The 19,424-nt window shown below is 37.3% G+C and overlaps 4 protein-coding genes across 4 annotated transcripts; 3 read left to right on the top strand and 1 right to left on the bottom strand.

Annotated features, from left to right (window-relative positions):
- Positions 1–11,641: 11,641 nt before the first annotated feature.
- Positions 11,642–13,317, top strand: BO94DRAFT_501148 (uncharacterized protein; the record flags this gene model as incomplete). Its single annotated transcript, XM_025609424.1, has 4 exons — positions 11,642–12,061; positions 12,130–12,446; positions 12,503–12,644; positions 12,691–13,317. Coding segments are annotated over exons 1-4 (1,206 nt in total), but the record flags the coding sequence as incomplete, so codon positions are not given.
- Positions 13,318–13,963: 646 nt separating this feature from the next.
- BO94DRAFT_501143 (DsbA family protein) lies at positions 13,964–14,895 on the top strand (the record flags this gene model as incomplete). Its single annotated transcript, XM_025609423.1, has 5 exons — positions 13,964–14,130; positions 14,189–14,208; positions 14,263–14,661; positions 14,714–14,761; positions 14,818–14,895. The coding sequence occupies exons 1-5, from the start codon at positions 14,052–14,054 to the stop codon at positions 14,893–14,895; spliced, it is 624 nt and encodes a 207-aa protein (XP_025463328.1). The 5' UTR covers positions 13,964–14,051.
- Positions 14,896–15,170: 275 nt separating this feature from the next.
- On the bottom strand, positions 15,171–15,680 carry BO94DRAFT_475625 (cyclin-dependent protein kinase regulatory subunit CKS1; the record flags this gene model as incomplete). The annotated part of the gene is made up of 4 exons (XM_025608573.1): positions 15,171–15,207; positions 15,259–15,317; positions 15,374–15,518; positions 15,577–15,680. The coding sequence occupies 4 exons, from the start codon at positions 15,678–15,680 to the stop codon at positions 15,171–15,173; spliced, it is 345 nt and encodes a 114-aa protein (XP_025463327.1).
- Positions 15,681–16,581: 901 nt separating this feature from the next.
- Positions 16,582–19,340, top strand: hscA (putative Hsp70 chaperone (HscA)). Its single transcript, XM_025612659.1, has 7 exons — positions 16,582–16,803; positions 16,860–16,910; positions 16,966–17,092; positions 17,157–17,322; positions 17,375–18,082; positions 18,138–18,618; positions 18,675–19,340. The coding sequence occupies exons 1-7, from the start codon at positions 16,761–16,763 to the stop codon at positions 18,941–18,943; spliced, it is 1,845 nt and encodes a 614-aa protein (XP_025463326.1). The 5' UTR covers positions 16,582–16,760; the 3' UTR covers positions 18,944–19,340.
- The last annotated feature ends 84 nt before the right edge of the window (positions 19,341–19,424 follow it).

Here is a 19,424-nt window from a genome sequence, read left to right as displayed (position 1 = left end):
TCGGCACATATTTTTTAAAAAATGATTGCAAAACAATGGATTCTGTGCTCTTGAAACTAGAATAGCTCCTTGTTGTTCACCTCTTTGCCCTTGTTGATCCAACTTCAGCGCTAATGACGCCGGGTAGATCATTTCGTCCAACGTAGCATAAGCATGGTGATAACAATAGCAATTGAAAACCCTATGTTAACACTAGAAATGTGGAATAATGGGGAACTGACCTGTCCTTCTGGAATGCATGTCCTCTCCCCAACACACTCATTGTTTAGTACCGTCATTTTTTCCAACTATAGTTACTTGGCACGTGCATGCATAACAACCAGTATCTAGTTATCGGTCCGGATTTCTTATAACTAAATCCATGTCTTGAGCAGCGGTTTATTGCCCCAATACATGATATGTATAGAGAATGACAAACAGTGACTAGGGGTAGAGTATGTATTATGTGGGGTACAGAGGGTGCAGCCAACTTCAGCCGAGTTGACTTGATGTTTCTGCCATATCATGAAATTGCAGCCCTTGATTTTCCTTGTCAAATTCTGTCAAATTCTTTTGCTCTTGGTAGTGTTTCCCTTGTGGAAACGCATCGAAACCGCCAAACAAGTTCTTCAGTGACATCAGATCATTTGCAGGTGTCTCACCAGACTATGACCAGCATCAGACCAAAATTTAGGGACCAAACGACTACTAACTATTAGGGCTAACACAATCCGTGACACAGCCGCTGCTCCATGTCTCTCAGCCATCGCTTCCACTAAACTGCCTTCATCAAGAGGGCTTTGATAAAAAACGCGAACCACCGCCTGGGATGAGGTATGTCTAGCTAGACAATGATTGGAATTCTGCAAGTAGTAGCTCAGAGTCAGTCATAAGGATCATTCATACCTGGCATTATTTTCCATATCATGTGGAACACGGACTTGAGATGCTCCGAGTCCCGTATTACAGCCATAGATAACACAGTACTTGGTCACTGGCACGATGCTGCTGCTGGATGCTGCTTCCAATACTAAGCTGGGAGGAGCATTCCTCTGCAACTATGTAGGAGAATATAGGGTGAAGAAGCCTTCCTCAGGTTCATGTTGGACAGCTCGAACTTATTAGATGGGATGTTCATTAGAACATCTGAAGCAGGTGTGACGGGTGACATCGCAATACTAGCGTCCTGCTCTAGATACACCCTCTGAGATGAAAATGACCATGTTAAATCCCTCCTTGCCGTAGATGCACCAAACAACAGCGTTGGTAGGCCTCCAAGATCGCTGGAAAGCTCAACAGTAGTCTGGCCTAAATATCCGAGAGTTGACACAACATAATATAGTGACTGAAGCTCTAATGCTCGCTATATCATAATATCAGGGAGTAGAGAAGTGCTTGAAGCATGCTATTAGAGATATACCTTGTCAAGTATATATCTTGTAGATGAAAACATAAATATTAATTCATGTGCACCCATTGCCGCCACGGCTGACATAGCTAAGAACCCCACAGAAACTGCATGCTAAAATTTCAGAAAGAATGCGATTACAGTGTAACTAGCAATTACTGTTATCAGTAAATTATAGTACAAACACGCAGCTACTATGTGGCTTGAATTAACAATTATAGAAATGATCCACCGCATCTGAAGGATCGGATTCTGTGAGATTCACTGTTTTGCTGGAGGAGGGCGCTACAGGCACATCGGCCAGGCTAACCTAACACCTTTTTGACTCTTGATCTACTGTATTCGGAATAGCTCTGCTTTGAAATAAACAAAATTTACCATCTTTGATATATTAATACCCAAGACTGTATAACACGCCTCAGGCTACCAAGTCTCAGACTAACTCACTGAAGGCCTTGCCTAGGGCCTTGCCTGACATAGAGACTTACGTAGTAAGTCACGTAGGGACTCATGTAGATACTCACGTAGGGACTTATATAAATCCCTAGATAAGACCTTATACAAGACCTTTATATATACAATTCGTTGTCTATATAAATTCTTAAAAATATACGAAATATGATATTCTACATAGTACCCTAATAAGCAGAGAATCAAAAAGGGGTGTAGTCAGCAGACCCCGGTAACGTAATCCACAAGCGAACCGGCCACCTCCCCTACATACGTCCGAATCAAGCACTTTTATAGACCCGAAAATTGTATTTTTATATAAAAATCAATTACGTACACGATTAGGACATTGTAATCGCTTATGTCCTAGATTATGACAATCACTGCAGCGTGGTGGCGCCCGTACGAGCCTTGAAGAGGTTGCCAGCCTGGTTTCGTCCGGTATAGATTCTGGCACTTGACGCGTGGATTCTTCTTGTTAGACGCGTTGTATCTCTTTCTGAGCTTCCTGGATGGTAAATCCATTCGTACGCTCAATTTGATGTAGAGAACGGGTCTGCTTTTGATAAGATTTCTCATTGGCAGCGCATAATTCATGATTCTCTTGAGCCAGGATTATACTGCTATTAAGGCTATTTCAAAGTCTTTAAATATCTGTTCCAGTGCCTTGTCTGTTGGACTTAGTGGACTTTGCGTACGTTGCTGAAGAAGACGTTTGATTGTGGACACTGACTTTTGTAACTGACGGGTGTTATAAGGCATTTTAGGATCAGATATAGATAAGTGTGTGGGAGGTGGTGTCAGCGTATGAAGCTTAATATTAAGCTTACTAAGTACTTGTTCTGGATCCAAAGAGACTAATCCAGCTGCTGTAAAGCTGCTTTAAATATTTTCAGATATATATATCTCTATACAAGCAAGCGGGAAGGCCTCAAGGAAGTCAAGCTTATTAATATGATTATACCCGAGCCGGGCCTTACCCTTAATCAGGCGCCTGTACGCTCGTTTTAAGAGTGAGAAGTATCCAATATTCAGCAGTTATAAGATATGAAATGAATGCGGAGATATATAAATAAGAATAATATTATTTTTATTGTAAAGTTTATTAAAATAAGATATTAAATAGCTGCTATATCTATCCAAGATTAGTAGACGATATCTGTGTTACAGACCCCTGCTAGCCAGGTTACTAGCGGAGCGGACTCGTCAGGCAGAAAGTGATGACCAGGCAGGACTCGGGCAACCAGCAACTCTTATTGAGTAGAATCCCGGTCGGAGTAATGTCTGAGGCAGCGCTGTGTCACGTGACCATCTACTATCAGATCTACTATTAAGGATATACGATATAGTATACGGGATCTAGAAACATGATTAGATCGATCCTTGATCTACCCTGAATGGTATACGAAATGGTATATAAAGAATAGGATATAAGGATATTCTTTTATATACTTAGTTAGTTCTATTCTTTATACTTAATAATACTGTCTTTAAGTAACCATATATTTTGGTAAAGCTTAGTAATAATACTTATTTATACTCACTTACAAATAGCTGCGCGGTACTATCTAGCCTTACTTCTCTTTTTCTGTTCAGGACCAGTTCTCTTTAGATAGTCATCAACCTGACTTACCTTGACCCAGTCCAAAGGTACGTATTGGAACAGAAGCTAAGCTAATAGGAATAGGAAGGAGCGATCCTAGGGTTTGATATATTGAGTATTAGTCAGTATGAGTGTTACTCAGTAATAATTATTCATTATATTAACTATATTGAACTTATCGCGCGCCCCACAGTAACAAGGCTTAATAATATAGAAATTAATGAGTATGGTTAGTCAGTTACAAGAAAGCATTACTGTCTTAAAATGATAAAACCAGTTACTCAAAGGTTACTTAGCAGTTAAATCTGTTAAGGTCTGACTACTAGAGCTATTTAACAGCAATCAAGCAAAGCTCAGGACTTTCTTGACCCAGTTAGACTTATATCTCAGCATGAACAGAGAAAGACTTAAGAGTAAGATAAATAAGATTCTTTTCATGTCTACTTATCTGACTAGATTAATATTTAATTAGTTTAAACTATATATTTATAAATATCAAGAAAAGTTAGTAAATAATCAGAATAATAATATAAAGTAAATCTTTACTAGTTATACCAGATTTAAGTAATATCTTGAATAGATATTCAGAGACATTGATATAATATAAAATACTAAATAAAAGTTATAATAATTTAAGTAGACTAGATTAATATCTAAGTATACTTCAGAGTTTTTATAAGTTATTAATTATTTAGATTAAGATGATAATACCTATATCACACGATTCAAAGAAGGACTCAAGATAGAGATTTAAGAGAAACTCATCTAGTAAAAATAACTAAACACATTGCTAAAGATGATTGAAGTAGTAGTTAAGATTGATAATAAGTTATACAAATATAATATAAAATAATGAAAGGATTGATAGACTAGTAGATCTATATCTTGATAAAACAGCTAATCAGGTTACTGAGTTAATAATAGAAAGTTAATATAATCTAGAAGCTTAGAATATAAAGATCCTTACAGACTGAAATTAATAAAGCTAAATATAATATAATATCAGACTTAACAGACTTAAGTGTTTAAAGAGAAACTTAAATAGTATAAACAAGACTACTTGTACTTTAACTGCAGTAAAGTAGATTATTAATTAAAAAACTGTAGTCAGAAACAGTAATAACCTCAGAAATAGTTAAGAACTATAAACCAAGATTAAGATAGAGAAGTCTATGATATTACTATTATTTAGTATAAAGTTTAGACAGAACCTGTAATATAGATACTAGATAATAAGAAGCTATATATTATTTAGTATAATCAGCTATCAGATAATAGGATATACTATGATTAATTAAAATAATAAAGTATCCTGGATAAGTTAACAGTACTATTAAGTTAATAAAAAGATTAATAATTATCTGTACTATTAGCTTGGACCACAGAAATCAATAATAATAATTATAAGCCAGTTCCGAGGAATGACTATTTTAGTATAGTTTAGGATGAATTTAAACTATTGGATAAAGAATATAATATTTTGTTTAAAGATCTTAAATCTAGTAAGAAAAGACTCAGCAAAATACCTGATACTCTAGAAAAACTCTTATTAGAAATTAGTGAATCTTATCTATCGTAGTAAGACAAGAATAAGAAAAATTAAAAGAATAATAAGAAAGATATTACTTATTAATTAGACTGTATCTTGAAAAAAATCTTAAAAAATCTAGTATAATTCTGTTTAAAGCTTAAGATAATCATGCAGTATTGCCTATATTAAGACTTAAAATATTGAAAATCATAGAACAAGACTTGGAAACAATATCTATAAAGATGTTTCTGTTATCTAGAAGTTTATTTAATATATAGATAAGATAATATAGATTATTATTATCAGTTATTAGAGATTAGCCAGAAGGTAAATATTGCTGGAACAGAATCTTGATATAATAAATCATATCTATATATTTATTTTAAAGAAAGTAGAGATTATTAAAGATATAATAAACTTTCTTAGCTCGTGTGCTATATAAACACATGCTTAATATATCATGATTAAAAGTATATTATTAACTATCAATCTAAGATACTGGAAATAGTTAGAGCTAAAGTAAGTTATTATTTATACTCTATCTTTGATTATGCATGTAAAGGATATCAGAGATACTCTTATTACAGATTAATATATTGATTAACATGTTTTAATAATCAGTGTATAATATATTACACGGTAAAGATAAAAGGCTTAAAATTTTTAAGAAGATACTTATAATAGCTAGTATCTAACTAGCCGGAACAGTAATTAGTAATTACTAAATCAGGATCATATCTGAAAATCCAAGTAGTTATATTAGATTAATTAATTCAAGTACTGATAAACTCTGGAGTGACTAAAAACTTTATGAATCTGTAATTTATATAACAGCTTAAAATATTTAGATAATAGAAAGCAGAATCTAAACTAATTATAGGACTAAACGGAGAGAATTTGGGAATACTTATATTAATAGTTGAATTAGAAATCATATTTATAACTGTAAAGGATCACTATGAGTATATAGACTTTAATATAATATTTTTAAAATAGTATAATATTATGTTAAGGATTTCATGGCTTAAGAATCATAATCTATAGATAGATTAGAAGACTGAGAGTCTTTAATTCATGAATTATGATTGCCCAAGACAATACTAGCAAGGACTAGGTATAGAATCTGGATCTATACAGCCTGCTATATAGTAAGAAGCTAAAGCAAGGATTAAATAACCTAGCATGAGAAGGTTAAGAATATTATAAAAGCCTAATATACCAGGTATCAGAGATAATTTAGAGAAAAATAATATCTTAAGTATAGTTATACAAGTAATAGCAGTAATTAAACTATCATAGAAAGATTAGCTTATAGACTTATCAGGATGGGTACTAATAATAATAAAAAAGTTTTAAGAGTATAGTATTGACAGCACTGATATAGAGATTGAGATGATTATTCAGGGATTAGAAGATTTATAAAAACTTCTAGTTATAGTTAAGAATAATATACAGGTCCTATTATAGTATAAGAGATTTAAGGACTTGTTTAAGTAGCTAGAGTAATCTGAATTATCTCAGTATAGAAAGTATGACCATACTATTCCTATAAAAGAAAAAAAGTTACTGATATATAAAAAGATTTATTTAATATCTAAAAAGAAATCACAGGTATTATAAGAATATATTAATAACTAATTAATTAAGGATAATATCAGGTCTTCAAAGTCATTAGCAGAACATGGAGTCTTATTTATACTGAAAAAGGATAGTAGTTTATAATTATATATAGATTATCAGTTATTAAATATTATTTTAATCAAGGATTAATACCTGTTATCTTTGATTTCAGAAATCCAAGATAAGATATAAGGAATAAAGTGGTTTATTAAGCTTGATATTATAAATATATATTATCATATACATATTATAGAAAATAAAGAATGAAAAACCGTATTTAAAATAAAGTATAGATACTTTAAGTACTTGATTATATTATTTAAACTTATTAATATACTAGCATCATTTCAGTAATATATTAATAAGATTTTAGAAGAATATCTTGATAGATTTATAATTACTTATCTAGATAATATATTAATCTTCTTGAAGACTAAGAAAGAATATATAAGATATATATAACTAGTTTTATATAAACTATATCTATATCAGTTATAATATAAGCTGAAGAAGTATGAATTCTATATATAGAAAATAGAGTTTCTGGGATACTAGATATCCATAAAGAGAATCTATATTAAGTAAGCTAAAGTATAAGTTATACAGGATTAGCCTTAATCCAAAAATCTGAAAGAACTATAATAGTTTATTAAATTAGTTAATTATTATTAATACTTTATAAACAGATATGCTATCTATATAATATCACTCTTTAAGCTTATAAAGAAGTTAAAGAAGTACTAGTAAAAAGAATTATAGCAGAATGTATTTAAAAATATTAAGTAATGACTTACTATATTACTAATACTTATACAGCACGACCCAGATAAAGAAATCATTATTAAGACTAATATATTAGACTATACTGTTAGTATATATATAACACAACCTGGAGAAGATAGAAAGCTGAGACTGATTATATTTTATTCAAGAAAGTTAGTTTAAGTAGAACTCAACTATGATATTTATAACAAGAAATTGCTAGTTATAGTAATAATATTTAAGCAATGGAGGATTTATCTTGAAAAAGTAAAACATATTATTATTATAAAGATAGATTATAAGAATTTAACTTATTTTATAATAATTAAAGAGTTGATCTAAAGACAGGCATAATAGGCTGAGATTCTGTTATAATATAATTTCAGAATTATATATTATAAAAAAATAGAGAATAAGCACGTAGATATGCTGAGCCGCAGGCCAGACTATAAACTAAATAAAAAGATTATTAAACTAGCCATTCTGAAGCGGAACAGGGATGGGTTAATCAGCTATAATAAGACTAATTTAATAGCAATATTGGAAATAAGTAGTGACTTAACCAGATAATTAGCTAAAGCTATTAAGAATGATAAAATATTCTAAGAAATAAGTAAGGATTTACCAGATAAGATTATTATTAATAAAGATAGATTAGCGCACTTTTATAGATTAATCTTTATACTAATTATAATAAGAATAGAGATTATGGCTAGATATTATAACAGACTATTCAAGGATTACTTAAAAGTGGAAAAAATAACTGAACTAATTATAAGAAATTACTATATTCCGAACCTCAGACAAAAAGTACATGATTATATTAGATAATATGAGACTTGTATTAGAAATAAGTCTGTAAGATATTAATCTTATAAATAAATATAAGTATAAAAGGCGCCACAGTAACTATAAAAATAGATAATAATTGACTTTATTGATTTATTATCTAAATCAGAGAAATTCAATACTATCACAGTCATCACTAATTATTTTAGTAAAAATATATCTATCTTGTATTAAGTAAGATAATAATATCAGTAATATAGATAGCAAAACTGTTTCTTAAATATATTATTATATATTATAGAATACTAAAGTATATTATATTAGATTAAGACAAGTTATTTATCTTGAAGTTTTAGAGATTACTTGCAGATCTTATAAAAATTAAAGAATAAATAATAATAGCTTACCATCTGTAAACAAATAAATAAATAGAAAGAATTAATTAAATAATTAAATAATATTTAAGACACTATATAAACTACCAGTAAAATAATTAGATAAATCTGTTACTGATAATACAGTTCTTATATAATAATACTAGTTACTTAATTATTAAAATCTTACTGTTTTATACTAATTACAGTTACTACTCTAGGTTTTTGAAAATGTTATTAAGAAAGCAGTAAGTTACTAATATAGCTGAGAATATTATTATATTTACAGGAAACATGTATTTCCAGTTATCTTAAAATATTAAGTTTATAAACTTATATAGTAAGATATATTATAATCACAGATATAAAAAGAAACCTGATCTAAAAAAAAGAGAAAAAGTATTCTTACTCTGCAAAAATATTAAGATGAAATAACTAAGTCAGAAGCTTGACTATCACAAGCTAGGACTATTTATTATTAAAGATAAGAAGAGACTAATTAACTATAAGTTAAGATTGCTAAAATCAATGAGCAGAATTCATCCAGTATTTTATATCTTATTATTGGAACCTGTACCAAAGAATGCTAGAATTACAGAAAATATAAAGATTAATAATAATATAAAGAAAGAATATAAAGTTAAAAGGATTCTAGATTATAAGAAGATTAGCAGCAGATCATAATATCTAATAAAATAGAAAGAATATAATATCTTAGAAAACACGTAAAAACTTATTAAGAATTTAACAGGCTGTTACTAGCTTGTGAAGCAGTACTATTAACAGATAGGTTAAAGTTCGCCCAGAAGAAAGGGAAACTAATTAACTGAGTTAGACTAGGATTGTCTGATACAGCAGCAAGTTAAGCAGTATTATACTTATTAATTAGATATTTCAGCTTCTGGAGATCTTTAGTGCTTGGAGGATCCTTTTTATCTAACTGCTTTAATATAGTTAAATCGTGATTCAACATCCGCTTGCCATGGTCTTTTAAGAACTATTATTATTTAAATAAATAAGCCATCTTGGCAGTAATACGGGCCTGTTTAGCAAGGGCCTTAGTAAGTTTATTTTATATATTTAATTAATTATGTTTTAACTTATTCTACTCTCTATTACTGTAAAATTATTTTTTATATTTTTAATCATAACAAGTATAGGCAGCATAATTTTAGCTTTTTAAATCTATAATATAAGAAATATCTTTTAGGAAATAATGTTTGTAAGAACTCTTAGTAATAAAGCTGTTATTATGGATCTTGTTAGACTGATAGATATATTTCCTTATCTGATTATAATTAGTGTAATAATAAGATATAATGGCCTATTATAGAAAAAAGAGAAATTAAGAAAACTTAACTAACACAGGAGGGACATGCATCTTTATATCTCTTAAGAATAAGAAATCTTGAAAAAGGAAGAGTGATGTTATAGACCTCTGCTAGCCAGGTTACTAGCGGAGTGGACTCATCAGGTAGAAAGTGATGACCAGGCAGGACTTGGGCAACCAGTAACTCTTATTGAGTAGAATCCTGGTTAGAGTAATGTCCAAGGCAGTGCTGTGTTATGTAACCATCTATCATCAGATCTATTATTAAGAGTATATAATATAGTATACAGGATCTAGAAACATGATTAGATCAACCCTTGATCTACCCTGAATGATATACGAAATGATATATAAAGAATAGAATATAAGGATACTCTTTCATATACTTAGTTAGTTCTATTCTTCATGCTTAATAACACTGTCTTTAAGTAACCATATATTTTGATAAAGCTTAGCAACAATACTTATCTGTACTTACTTACAGATAGCTGCACAGCACTATCTGGCCTTACTTCTCTTCTTCTGTTCAGGACCAGTTCTCTTTAGATAGTCATCAACCTGACTTACCTTAACCCAGTCCAAAGGTACGTATTGGAACAGAAGCTAAGCTAACAGGAACAGGAAGGAGCGATCCTAGGGTTTGACAATCTGCCAGTCATACAGCCATTTGTAGCTGGAATAAAGAGCTTTTCTAATCATTAAAATATGATTTTATCTATTGTCCACCCATTATTACTAACTTTAATCTGCTAATTAGATAGTAATAATATACTCTTATACTATCCTTATATATAAATCTTTTCTTTAAAGATAATACAGGGCGGGAGTACCCAGCCTGTATAATTGACATATTTAATCAATGTCACCCATTCTTGATTTCCTGGTTGTACGAGTAAGGGCTTGCTAGTCATTTCTGTTTTAGTAACTACTTTGATAGTAGATATTAGATCTATTATAAAGTCTGTCTTATCAAAATTATAGATATCTTTTATTTAGATTCTATACTGTATAATCATTACTTATACGCGTGTAAACTATTTATTTATGGTCTTTAGATTTTCGTATTTTTCTCGTTAATGATTATAATGTTGAGTATATCTGGTTTTGAGCTCTGTACATCGCTTGACAAAGTTATATATCCAGTTTTTGCTAATAACTCAGGCTGGAATCTCTCTGCGTTTGGACAAGATAAGATTAGCAATTTCTTATACATGTTGGGGCCGGGGCGCTGCTCCGCGTGAATCTAGAGATAGGATCTACTAGACAATTGATTCTTCTTCGAATGTAGTCAATTTCTGGGAATTAGGTTGGGTTTCTGTACGAGATTTAATCCCGTGTAGTCGTTCTTGCAGGGTAGTCCTCGGGATATTATAAACACGAGCAGCTTCACGAATTAAATGTATTTGATTATTTTGAATAGCAGATATTGCAAGCAGGATTTGACCTTCAGAATAAGTAGATTTTGAGCGTTTTTGAAGCCTTTTTGGAGGCATGGTGGTGGTTTAAAGATAAGTTAAAAAAGCAGACGCGTACAAAACGCGTGGGTGGCCGGTCCGCTTGTGTGGCCGGTTCGCTTGTGGATTACGTTAACTATGAGGTTAGCCTGGCCGGTGTGCCTGTAGCACCCCGTAGCACCCCCATTTGCTGGACCTGTCAACGCGACAGGTTAGATAGCAGGTCCAGAAGTCCGAGATGTAAGAATATAAGAATGTGAGAATAGAGTGCTTTATATAGCTAGTCTAGCTAATACCTACATGCTAAGTCATCTACCAACTCGTACTCCACAACTCCAAAACTTGGCAACATTGGCTTGGCTCACGTGCTAGCGTGACTCCCGCGGGATACATCTTGGCTGTTATACTGTTCTAATAGTAAGTATGGCCTTACAGATCCTGTATATCTTTTCATTACTACCTTAATAATTTACTCTAGGACACTCTGGTGCTGGTGGGATACTGCAATTTCTTTAAGGCAGTCTTCAATTGGTCACAGGAGCATCAAAAAATCGGTCAATCAGCCTGTGTTGATTTCTAGGGCCAATCGATGAACTGAGATGTCTTGTTAATATAATCGACACCAGCTACATATTTTCAATGTATCGTGCTGCGCGACTACTTCGAAAACCCCAGATAACATTCCGGATCAGCCAACCATTATCTCGGGAGTCGAATTACGCCCCTGTCCGCTATCTGCAGATCAAACGCCCCTGGGTCAGGTAGGCCGCGTCAGATAGTAGCTTGAGTAATGTCACACATTCGCCTACGTTGCTCACTATGAATGCAGGAAAGTTCTTGCCACAATTCTCCTCACTGGAGCTGTTCTTCATACATGGAGCTCGTTCGTTGTTTTGCGTTTTGATGAGACGCTCTACAATGCCGATGGGTCCCCCGATAGCCTGCCGAGGGCCGATGCCCCGACAGCTGGGAAGTTTGACAGGAACCAATATGCCCCCCCGGGCTTAGATGATGATACGAAAGCCCGATTCATTCCACTGGGCTGGCCTCGGCTATGCGAAGGGAAATTCTATGCAGCGACAGACTCGGAGTGGCAGGCTTTTAACGGAGTAGCCACCGACCGTGATAAACTCGCTGGCTTGAAAGGTATTTCTAAGCAAGCGGATATCCATTTACGAGGAGGTTAACTACTACATGTACAGATGAATTGGTGTTGGTTGTTTTGGATGCCGCGTCCCATTCAAGTTTGCTTTCTCATATGCTGGGCGGTCCGCTCTCCGTCGCAGCATTCTGGCTAGAACATCGATTTCCATACCGTGCACCTCCTGCCTATTATCGACCCGGGTATGTACTTTCCGAATGATTTGATAGCCGTGTCTCATTGCCGTAGACTACAAATTTCTCGGGACGGCTTCTCCTGGGTTTTGAAGCCCATGTCCGCTGAAGACGGTGACCGTCTCCAAAGATGGACGAGGCCTCTATCTGTGGCGCATGCAATTAAGGATGCTTTTTCGGTCTTATGGAGTAGGCAGCTTTCTCGGTTTAGCACAAGCTCGGATGAGGAGCAGACAGTTGAGTCGCCGATTTCCTTGCGTGACAATTCATTGTCATCAGGCTTACGAGGGCTGGATGGGTTGAATGACCTTTCTCAGTCTGTATCCCAGCCACCTCCACTCAGCTCCCAAGAAGGCACCTCTTTAACCAGAAACGCCTCCCGGCTACACCCTTACATCTCTACGTTGCACAGGTTGCCTCTACCGAACCTTGGTTCCGGTTCTGATTTACGCATGGCGCTGTTGGCATTCAAATGGCGACTGAATTACTGCTGGGCCCGCAGAATGCACTCTTCTCCTCGTGGCGTCATGTATATTTCTGGCCCTGTTGGAATTAGAGGCCCCAATGGAATTTGCAGAGTCGAGGTGAAAGGAGAATACGATGTGATGGCGTCTCAATGGATTGCTGTCTCGATGGATATCAGGGATCTCAACCTATTCAATCAAAGAGCCCTTGGCACTCGTTAGTAAAGCCCGTATGCTCCGGCTGTAAACTTGTCCACGATGTGTAGATTACCGGTAGTTCGAACAGATCCTTGCCTTTCATGTCAAATGGTCCTTATATCGTTGTACTATTCGGTGAACACGGAAGGGAAAAGCTGATGCCTAGTTTAGGGCCAAGATGGCATCTAACGGCCTTCTAACCAATTGTATATGCGACTTCTCAAATTATCATTTAATTTGCCAGATGGATATATGGAATCAACGGTGTAGGCTAGTGAAAATCTCATATTATTCCAACCTCAGATCTTATCAGCTTGCTCACATACTAACTACTCAATACTATCGCTTCGGCAAATAAAGAGAGTTTTAATATAGATACGTAGCACTCCGTAATCTAATCGAAATCGTTTCAAAAATAACCATGAATTCAACGCTACCCAGACCTTGATGATCGATGCTGAATAGGTGAATTACCTATAAGCTAGAATGTGTGACCGATGAATACCATTCGGAGTTTTACCATATGATAACTAACTGCTAGAACTGGTTTGTGAGAAGGGTAATCCGGGTAATTTGAGGAGTACTTGGAGAACTAGTTAGTTTATGTCGTAATCATCTGCATCCGCCGGGGGTTAAACCGGGAAGAAAGGGTTACATTGGCAGCTTGTTTGGACATCCTATTTATTCCACTCTAAACGAGCAGCTTCCTTTTAGTCCTCCACTTTCAAGAAAGACAGCCTGTTCCATAGTGCTCATGGCCCCCCAACCAAGATTCGCGGGACAGAAGTTGCTGGCTGTGGCTTTCCAGCAGCCGCAGCATACCCTTGAACTCTGTATGCTAAGACGCTGACTTTCTATACTCATCGACTAACACATTGTTTGTGATTCAAGACCTTAACTATGTCTGCCCTGTTAGTATTCCTAGTACTGTGTTCTGTAAGGATTACTAAACCATCTACCTCTAGTTCTCTGCGAAGTTGTTCAACACATTCTACACATCAGTGAAGCCAATTGTTATACAAAAATATCAACAGAAACTCCAGGTCATTTTTCGCCAGCATATTCAGCCTTGGCACCCATCATCGACTCTGACGCATGAAGCCGGCGCAGCTGTTCTGAAGATAGCCCCAGACAAATTCTGGGAATTCAGCGCTGCACTTTTCAATCACCAAGAAGAATTCTTTGATGTCAATGTTGTCAATGAGACACGTAATAAAACATATCAGAGGCTGGCAAAGATCGCTGTGACAGTTGGTGTGGATGAAGATGAGATGATCGACTTATTGAGAATCAGCGAAGTTATTGGTGATGGGCAGTTAAATTCCGGTAACAAGGTGACCAATGATATCAAATTGATGGTCAAGGTGCGTCACCGAGTAAGGTCGTTACACCATTGAAAACTAAGCGGAGATACAGTCGGATCGTGTTATTGGCGTTCATGTCTCCCCGACTGTATATTTCAATGTAAGGTGCCCCATTATATACCCTAGGCAATTTGGTGCACTGATTCCACTGTTTAGGGCGTCGAAGAGCCGAATATCAGCAGCAGCTTCACGGCCACACAATGGGAGCAATGGTTGGCCATGAATGTAGCTTAAGGCATTGTGCTAGCAGAAATTTGTATGATAACAGGGGATAGAGAATCAAGTGCAGATGATAATTATGAGGCATTCTGTGGTAGGAAATGAGAATATCCCATTTCGAAACTTGAAACTTCCAGGAAGAAGCATCTGGTTGCATAATTGAAACGGATTTTTTCTGTATGTGCGGCTCCTTGATCTGCGGCTGTTTGCTGTTTATCTTCTTCGTCGTATTAATATGCCCAGAAGCAACAGGGGCAGGCTTAACCTCTGATTGAATTCCGTCCGACTATCTACTGCGATACTGGGGGCTGGTAGTTCAGGGGGCGCCTGTATGCATTTTTTAGTAGTTGTAGGAGGGAAGATACCCATTATACTTACTTGAATAAAAGGATATGTGGTTCTGGTTCATGCACTTCATAATGTTCCCAGCCCAGGCTCTGATAATCAGCGTTAGATCTCTTGAACTTCCAAGTCTGATTGAGGATCTACATACTTGCGTAATTCCCAGCGCTCGCCACTCATCTTCCCACAGTAACTTAAGCGTTCCTTTTGAACTGTCAAAATAGTCGGGTGGGATTTTTTTCAACATGTTTTTGGGAAGTTGAACATGCCGGTATTCGAATTGATCGTCCGAGTATCTGAAATCGTAAGGTCAAAGACCCAAGGGCCAAGGGATCCAGCTGATTCGCGACATACCTAGCTGAATAATGAATAGAATCAATGAATTCTTCGAGCCTGTCCCGTTCGGATTCTAGCAAAGGGCGGGGTTTTTTATTCCTTCTGCTCAGATCGATGTCCATCTGGAAAAGCGGGGGTAGCGGGGCGGAGTCTATGGGTATCACTAAGGTCTGATCGCTGTCAGAAGGAAGCGTTTTATCGAAAGTGGGATGCTGCAAGGTCTCGGAATGAAAGATAGGCTGAGCTTGACAGAGGCCTGAGTAGACACTCACGAGTAGATAGTCCGTTGATTGCAGGCTGAGAAGCAAGCGCGTGGCCGGACTTCAAATGCCAGATCGACGCAAAACACTTTTGTATTGACTACCTTTCGCACCTTTTCTTTAATTGGGTTTCAGTGCAACAAAGGCTTGTATGCGTGAATTGAAGCAGACCTGCTTCGAAAGTGTAGAGACTATTGAGATGTTCAAGTGACCATCCAGCTGTTTAGGATAATAGTGGAGTAGCTACCCGCTTTAGTGCCTAAGGTATCAATAATTATATATAGAATTGAACCATCCAAGACGAGTAGATCGATCAGGCTTATGTTCCAATAGACCAATGGCGAGATCACTTTAATGGAGCTGGATGTGCTTGAGAGATTGCCTATATTTGAAATACCTTCCATGTAGGATAATGGATGTTTTTGACTTTGCTTCCGACATCTCAGGACGGCTGGGTGTTCTCATAGAGACTCGCTCTGCAATATTAATTGCCTTTTACTTGTATGAAGATTGCTTGTACGGAGTGCAACTTGGGCCTTTGCGTCCCAGGAATAGAGGAGTAAGGTATCTAGGTAGGTGTACACTATCTACTATGTTAATAGTCCGTAATAGTTGCAGATAGCCCTGGAGGAAGGCTTGCATGATTATATAAGGTGCCTAGCAGCCAACCAGGGCTTTGGATTGAGTTTACCTCAGCCGAGGGAGCCAAAAAGAGAACTTGAATTGGGTTGGAAGGGTAAAAAAAAAAAAAAAAAAAATTGGAAGGAGGAAAATGAAAATGGCAAAGTGGGTTCTTTTTTTTTCATCCAAATTTTAACCGCTCCCACCTCAACGCCTGGGGCGAAATTTATTTAGTCTTCTCTTCCTCCAACGTTCGTCTTGCCTTCTGGCTTCGTTTCAATTTTTCCATCCTATACCTTTGAGACACATATTTCTGTTAAAATGGCTGACGAAGTTTACGAAGGTGCCATCGGCATCGATCTTGGTAAGTTCTATCTCTCATATACCCTGCGGCAAACCGTTACTGACAAAATATTTTAGGAACCACCTACTCCTGTGTGGCCAACTATGAGGGTACCAATGTAGAGATCAGTATGTTATTACTTGTATACTTTGAACACGCGTCCAGCTTGCTTACAACGTCCAGTTGCCAACGAGCAGGGTAGTTACACTACCCCGTCCTTCGTTTCTTTCACCGACAAGGAACGCTTGATCGGTGAAGCTGCGAAGAACCAGGCCGCTATGAACCCGACGAACACCATCTTTGATATCAAGTAAGCCTAAATTGTGGCTACAGCCTTCCGTCAGTCTTGGAAAACGGCTTTTAATCGAGTTTAGGCGTCTCATCGGTCGGCGTTTTGAGGACCCCATCGTCAAGAAGGACGTTGAGTCATGGCCCTTCAAGGTCGTTGATCAGGGTGGAAACCCCGTCGTGGAAGTGGAATACCTCGGCGAAACCAAGACTTTCAGCCCCCAAGAGATCTCCTCTATGGTCTTGATGAAGGTAATAAAGCGCACGTCTTTTTTCTAGGTTGCATATTAATAATTCTCTCTAGATGAAAGAGGTTGCAGAGACCAAGCTTGGTAAGAAGGTCGAAAAGGCCGTCATCACTGTGCCTGCTTACTTCAACGACAACCAGCGCCAGGCCACCAAGGATGCTGGTGCCATTGCTGGGCTCAATGTGCTTCGTATTATTAACGAGCCAACTGCTGCTGCCATCGCCTACGGCCTTGGCTCTGGCAAGTCTGATAAGGAACGTAACGTTCTTATCTACGATCTTGGTGGTGGTACCTTTGATGTCTCTCTCCTTAACATTCAAGGAGGTGTCTTCACTGTCAAGGCTACTGCTGGAGATACTCATCTCGGTGGACAGGACTTCGACACCAACCTCCTGGACCATTTCAAGAAGGAATTCCAGCGCAAGACTGGCAAGGATCTCTCCGGTGATGCGAGAGCACTTCGCCGTTTGAGAACCGCCTGTGAGCGTGCTAAGCGTACATTGTCCAATGCAACCCAGACTACTGTTGAGATCGACTCCCTGTTCGATGGCGAGGACTTCAACTCTTCCGTTACTCGTGCCCGTTTTGAAGACCTTAACGCTAAGTCTTTCTCCGGTACCTTGGAGCCGGTTCAGCAGGTTCTTAAGGATTCTGGACTTGAAAAGAGCCAGGTCGATGAAATCGTGCTTGTCGGTGGTTCGACTCGTATCCCCCGTATTCAGAAGCTGCTCAGCGACTTCTTCGATGGCAAGAAGCTAGAGAAGGTGAGTAACATTCGTCCCAGTAAACCAAAGTGGACTATGCTAATACTCATGCAAGAGCATCAACCCCGACGAAGCCGTTGCCTACGGTGCCGCCGTGCAGGCTGGTATTCTGTCTGGAAAGGCTTCTTCGGCCGAGACCCAGGACCTTCTGCTGCTGGATGTTGTTCCATTGTCTCTTGGTGTTGCCATGGAGGGTAACATTTTCGCTCCCGTTGTGGCTCGCGGCCAGACTGTCCCCACAATCAAGAAGCGTACTTTCACCACTGTTGTGGACAACCAGACGACTGTGCAGTTCCCCGTCTACCAGGGTGAGCGTACCAACTGCGCTGATAACACCTCCCTTGGCGAGTTCACCCTTGCCCCTATCCCTCCCATGAGGGCTGGAGAGGCTGCCCTTGAGGTCGTCTTCGAGGTCGACGTCAACGGTATCCTCAAGGTTACTGCAACTGAGAAGTCTTCTGGCCGTACTGCCAACATTACCATCTCCAACGCCGTCGGCAAGCTTTCTACAACTGAAATTGAGCAAATGATCGATGGTAAGTTTGATTGCTTAGTATGCAACGACTGTGGCTGACCTGGCACCTTCCTTTAGACGCCGCCAAGTTCAAGTCTAGCGATGAGGCTTTCACCAAGAAGTTCGAGTCCCGCCAACAGCTCGAGTCCTACATCTCGCGCGTGGAGGAAATTGTCTCCGACCCCACCATGTCACTGAAGCTTAAGCGTGGCAACAAGGAGAAGATCGAGTCCGCTCTCAGCGATGCTATGGCTCAGCTCGAGATTGAGGATTCTACCCCCGAAGACCTTAAGAAGAAGGAGCTTGCTCTCAAGAGACTTATTACCAAGGCCATGGCCACCCGGTAACGGAATTTCTGTCTGCTTATTACGGTTCTAGCTGCGGCATCGTAAAATTGCCGTTGCCTTCTCATTATCTCCCTTTGCAGTTTCTTCTATCGGATTTTGCGCAGAGTGGCCAATTCGCTCTCCTCACCTTAGATTGGAGACCCTTATGTCGTCTACGGAAACCTTTTTAGATGAGGCGTGTTTATTCATGACCGGATACAAAATTGCGAAAAGTAATTCATGAAATGTCTTTAGATGAACTTGTTTTGGCATTCTAATGATCTTGATGAGCCGCTCATCGGGTGAATACAGGGAGGGTATCCATCGTTCGACTGGATTAAATTGACTCGCATCCCCATTAATCTATATATTGTGTACTGTGGAGGAACAAATTAAGCTAAATCGCCTCCTCTTACATCCATACTAGTTAGTCGGTTTTGATGTCGACACCTTGTATCGCGTGTCTACCCTCGATAGCTTGTCAGGTGATGAATCGGTAGAT

Source organism: Aspergillus sclerotioniger (assembly GCF_003184525.1).
Source record: "Aspergillus sclerotioniger CBS 115572 chromosome Unknown BO94scaffold_33, whole genome shotgun sequence".
Taxonomy (NCBI): Eukaryota; Fungi; Ascomycota; class Eurotiomycetes; order Eurotiales; family Aspergillaceae; genus Aspergillus; species Aspergillus sclerotioniger.
The sequence above is the reverse complement of the archived record's forward strand: the minus strand, read 5'-3'. Positions and strand labels throughout refer to the sequence as shown.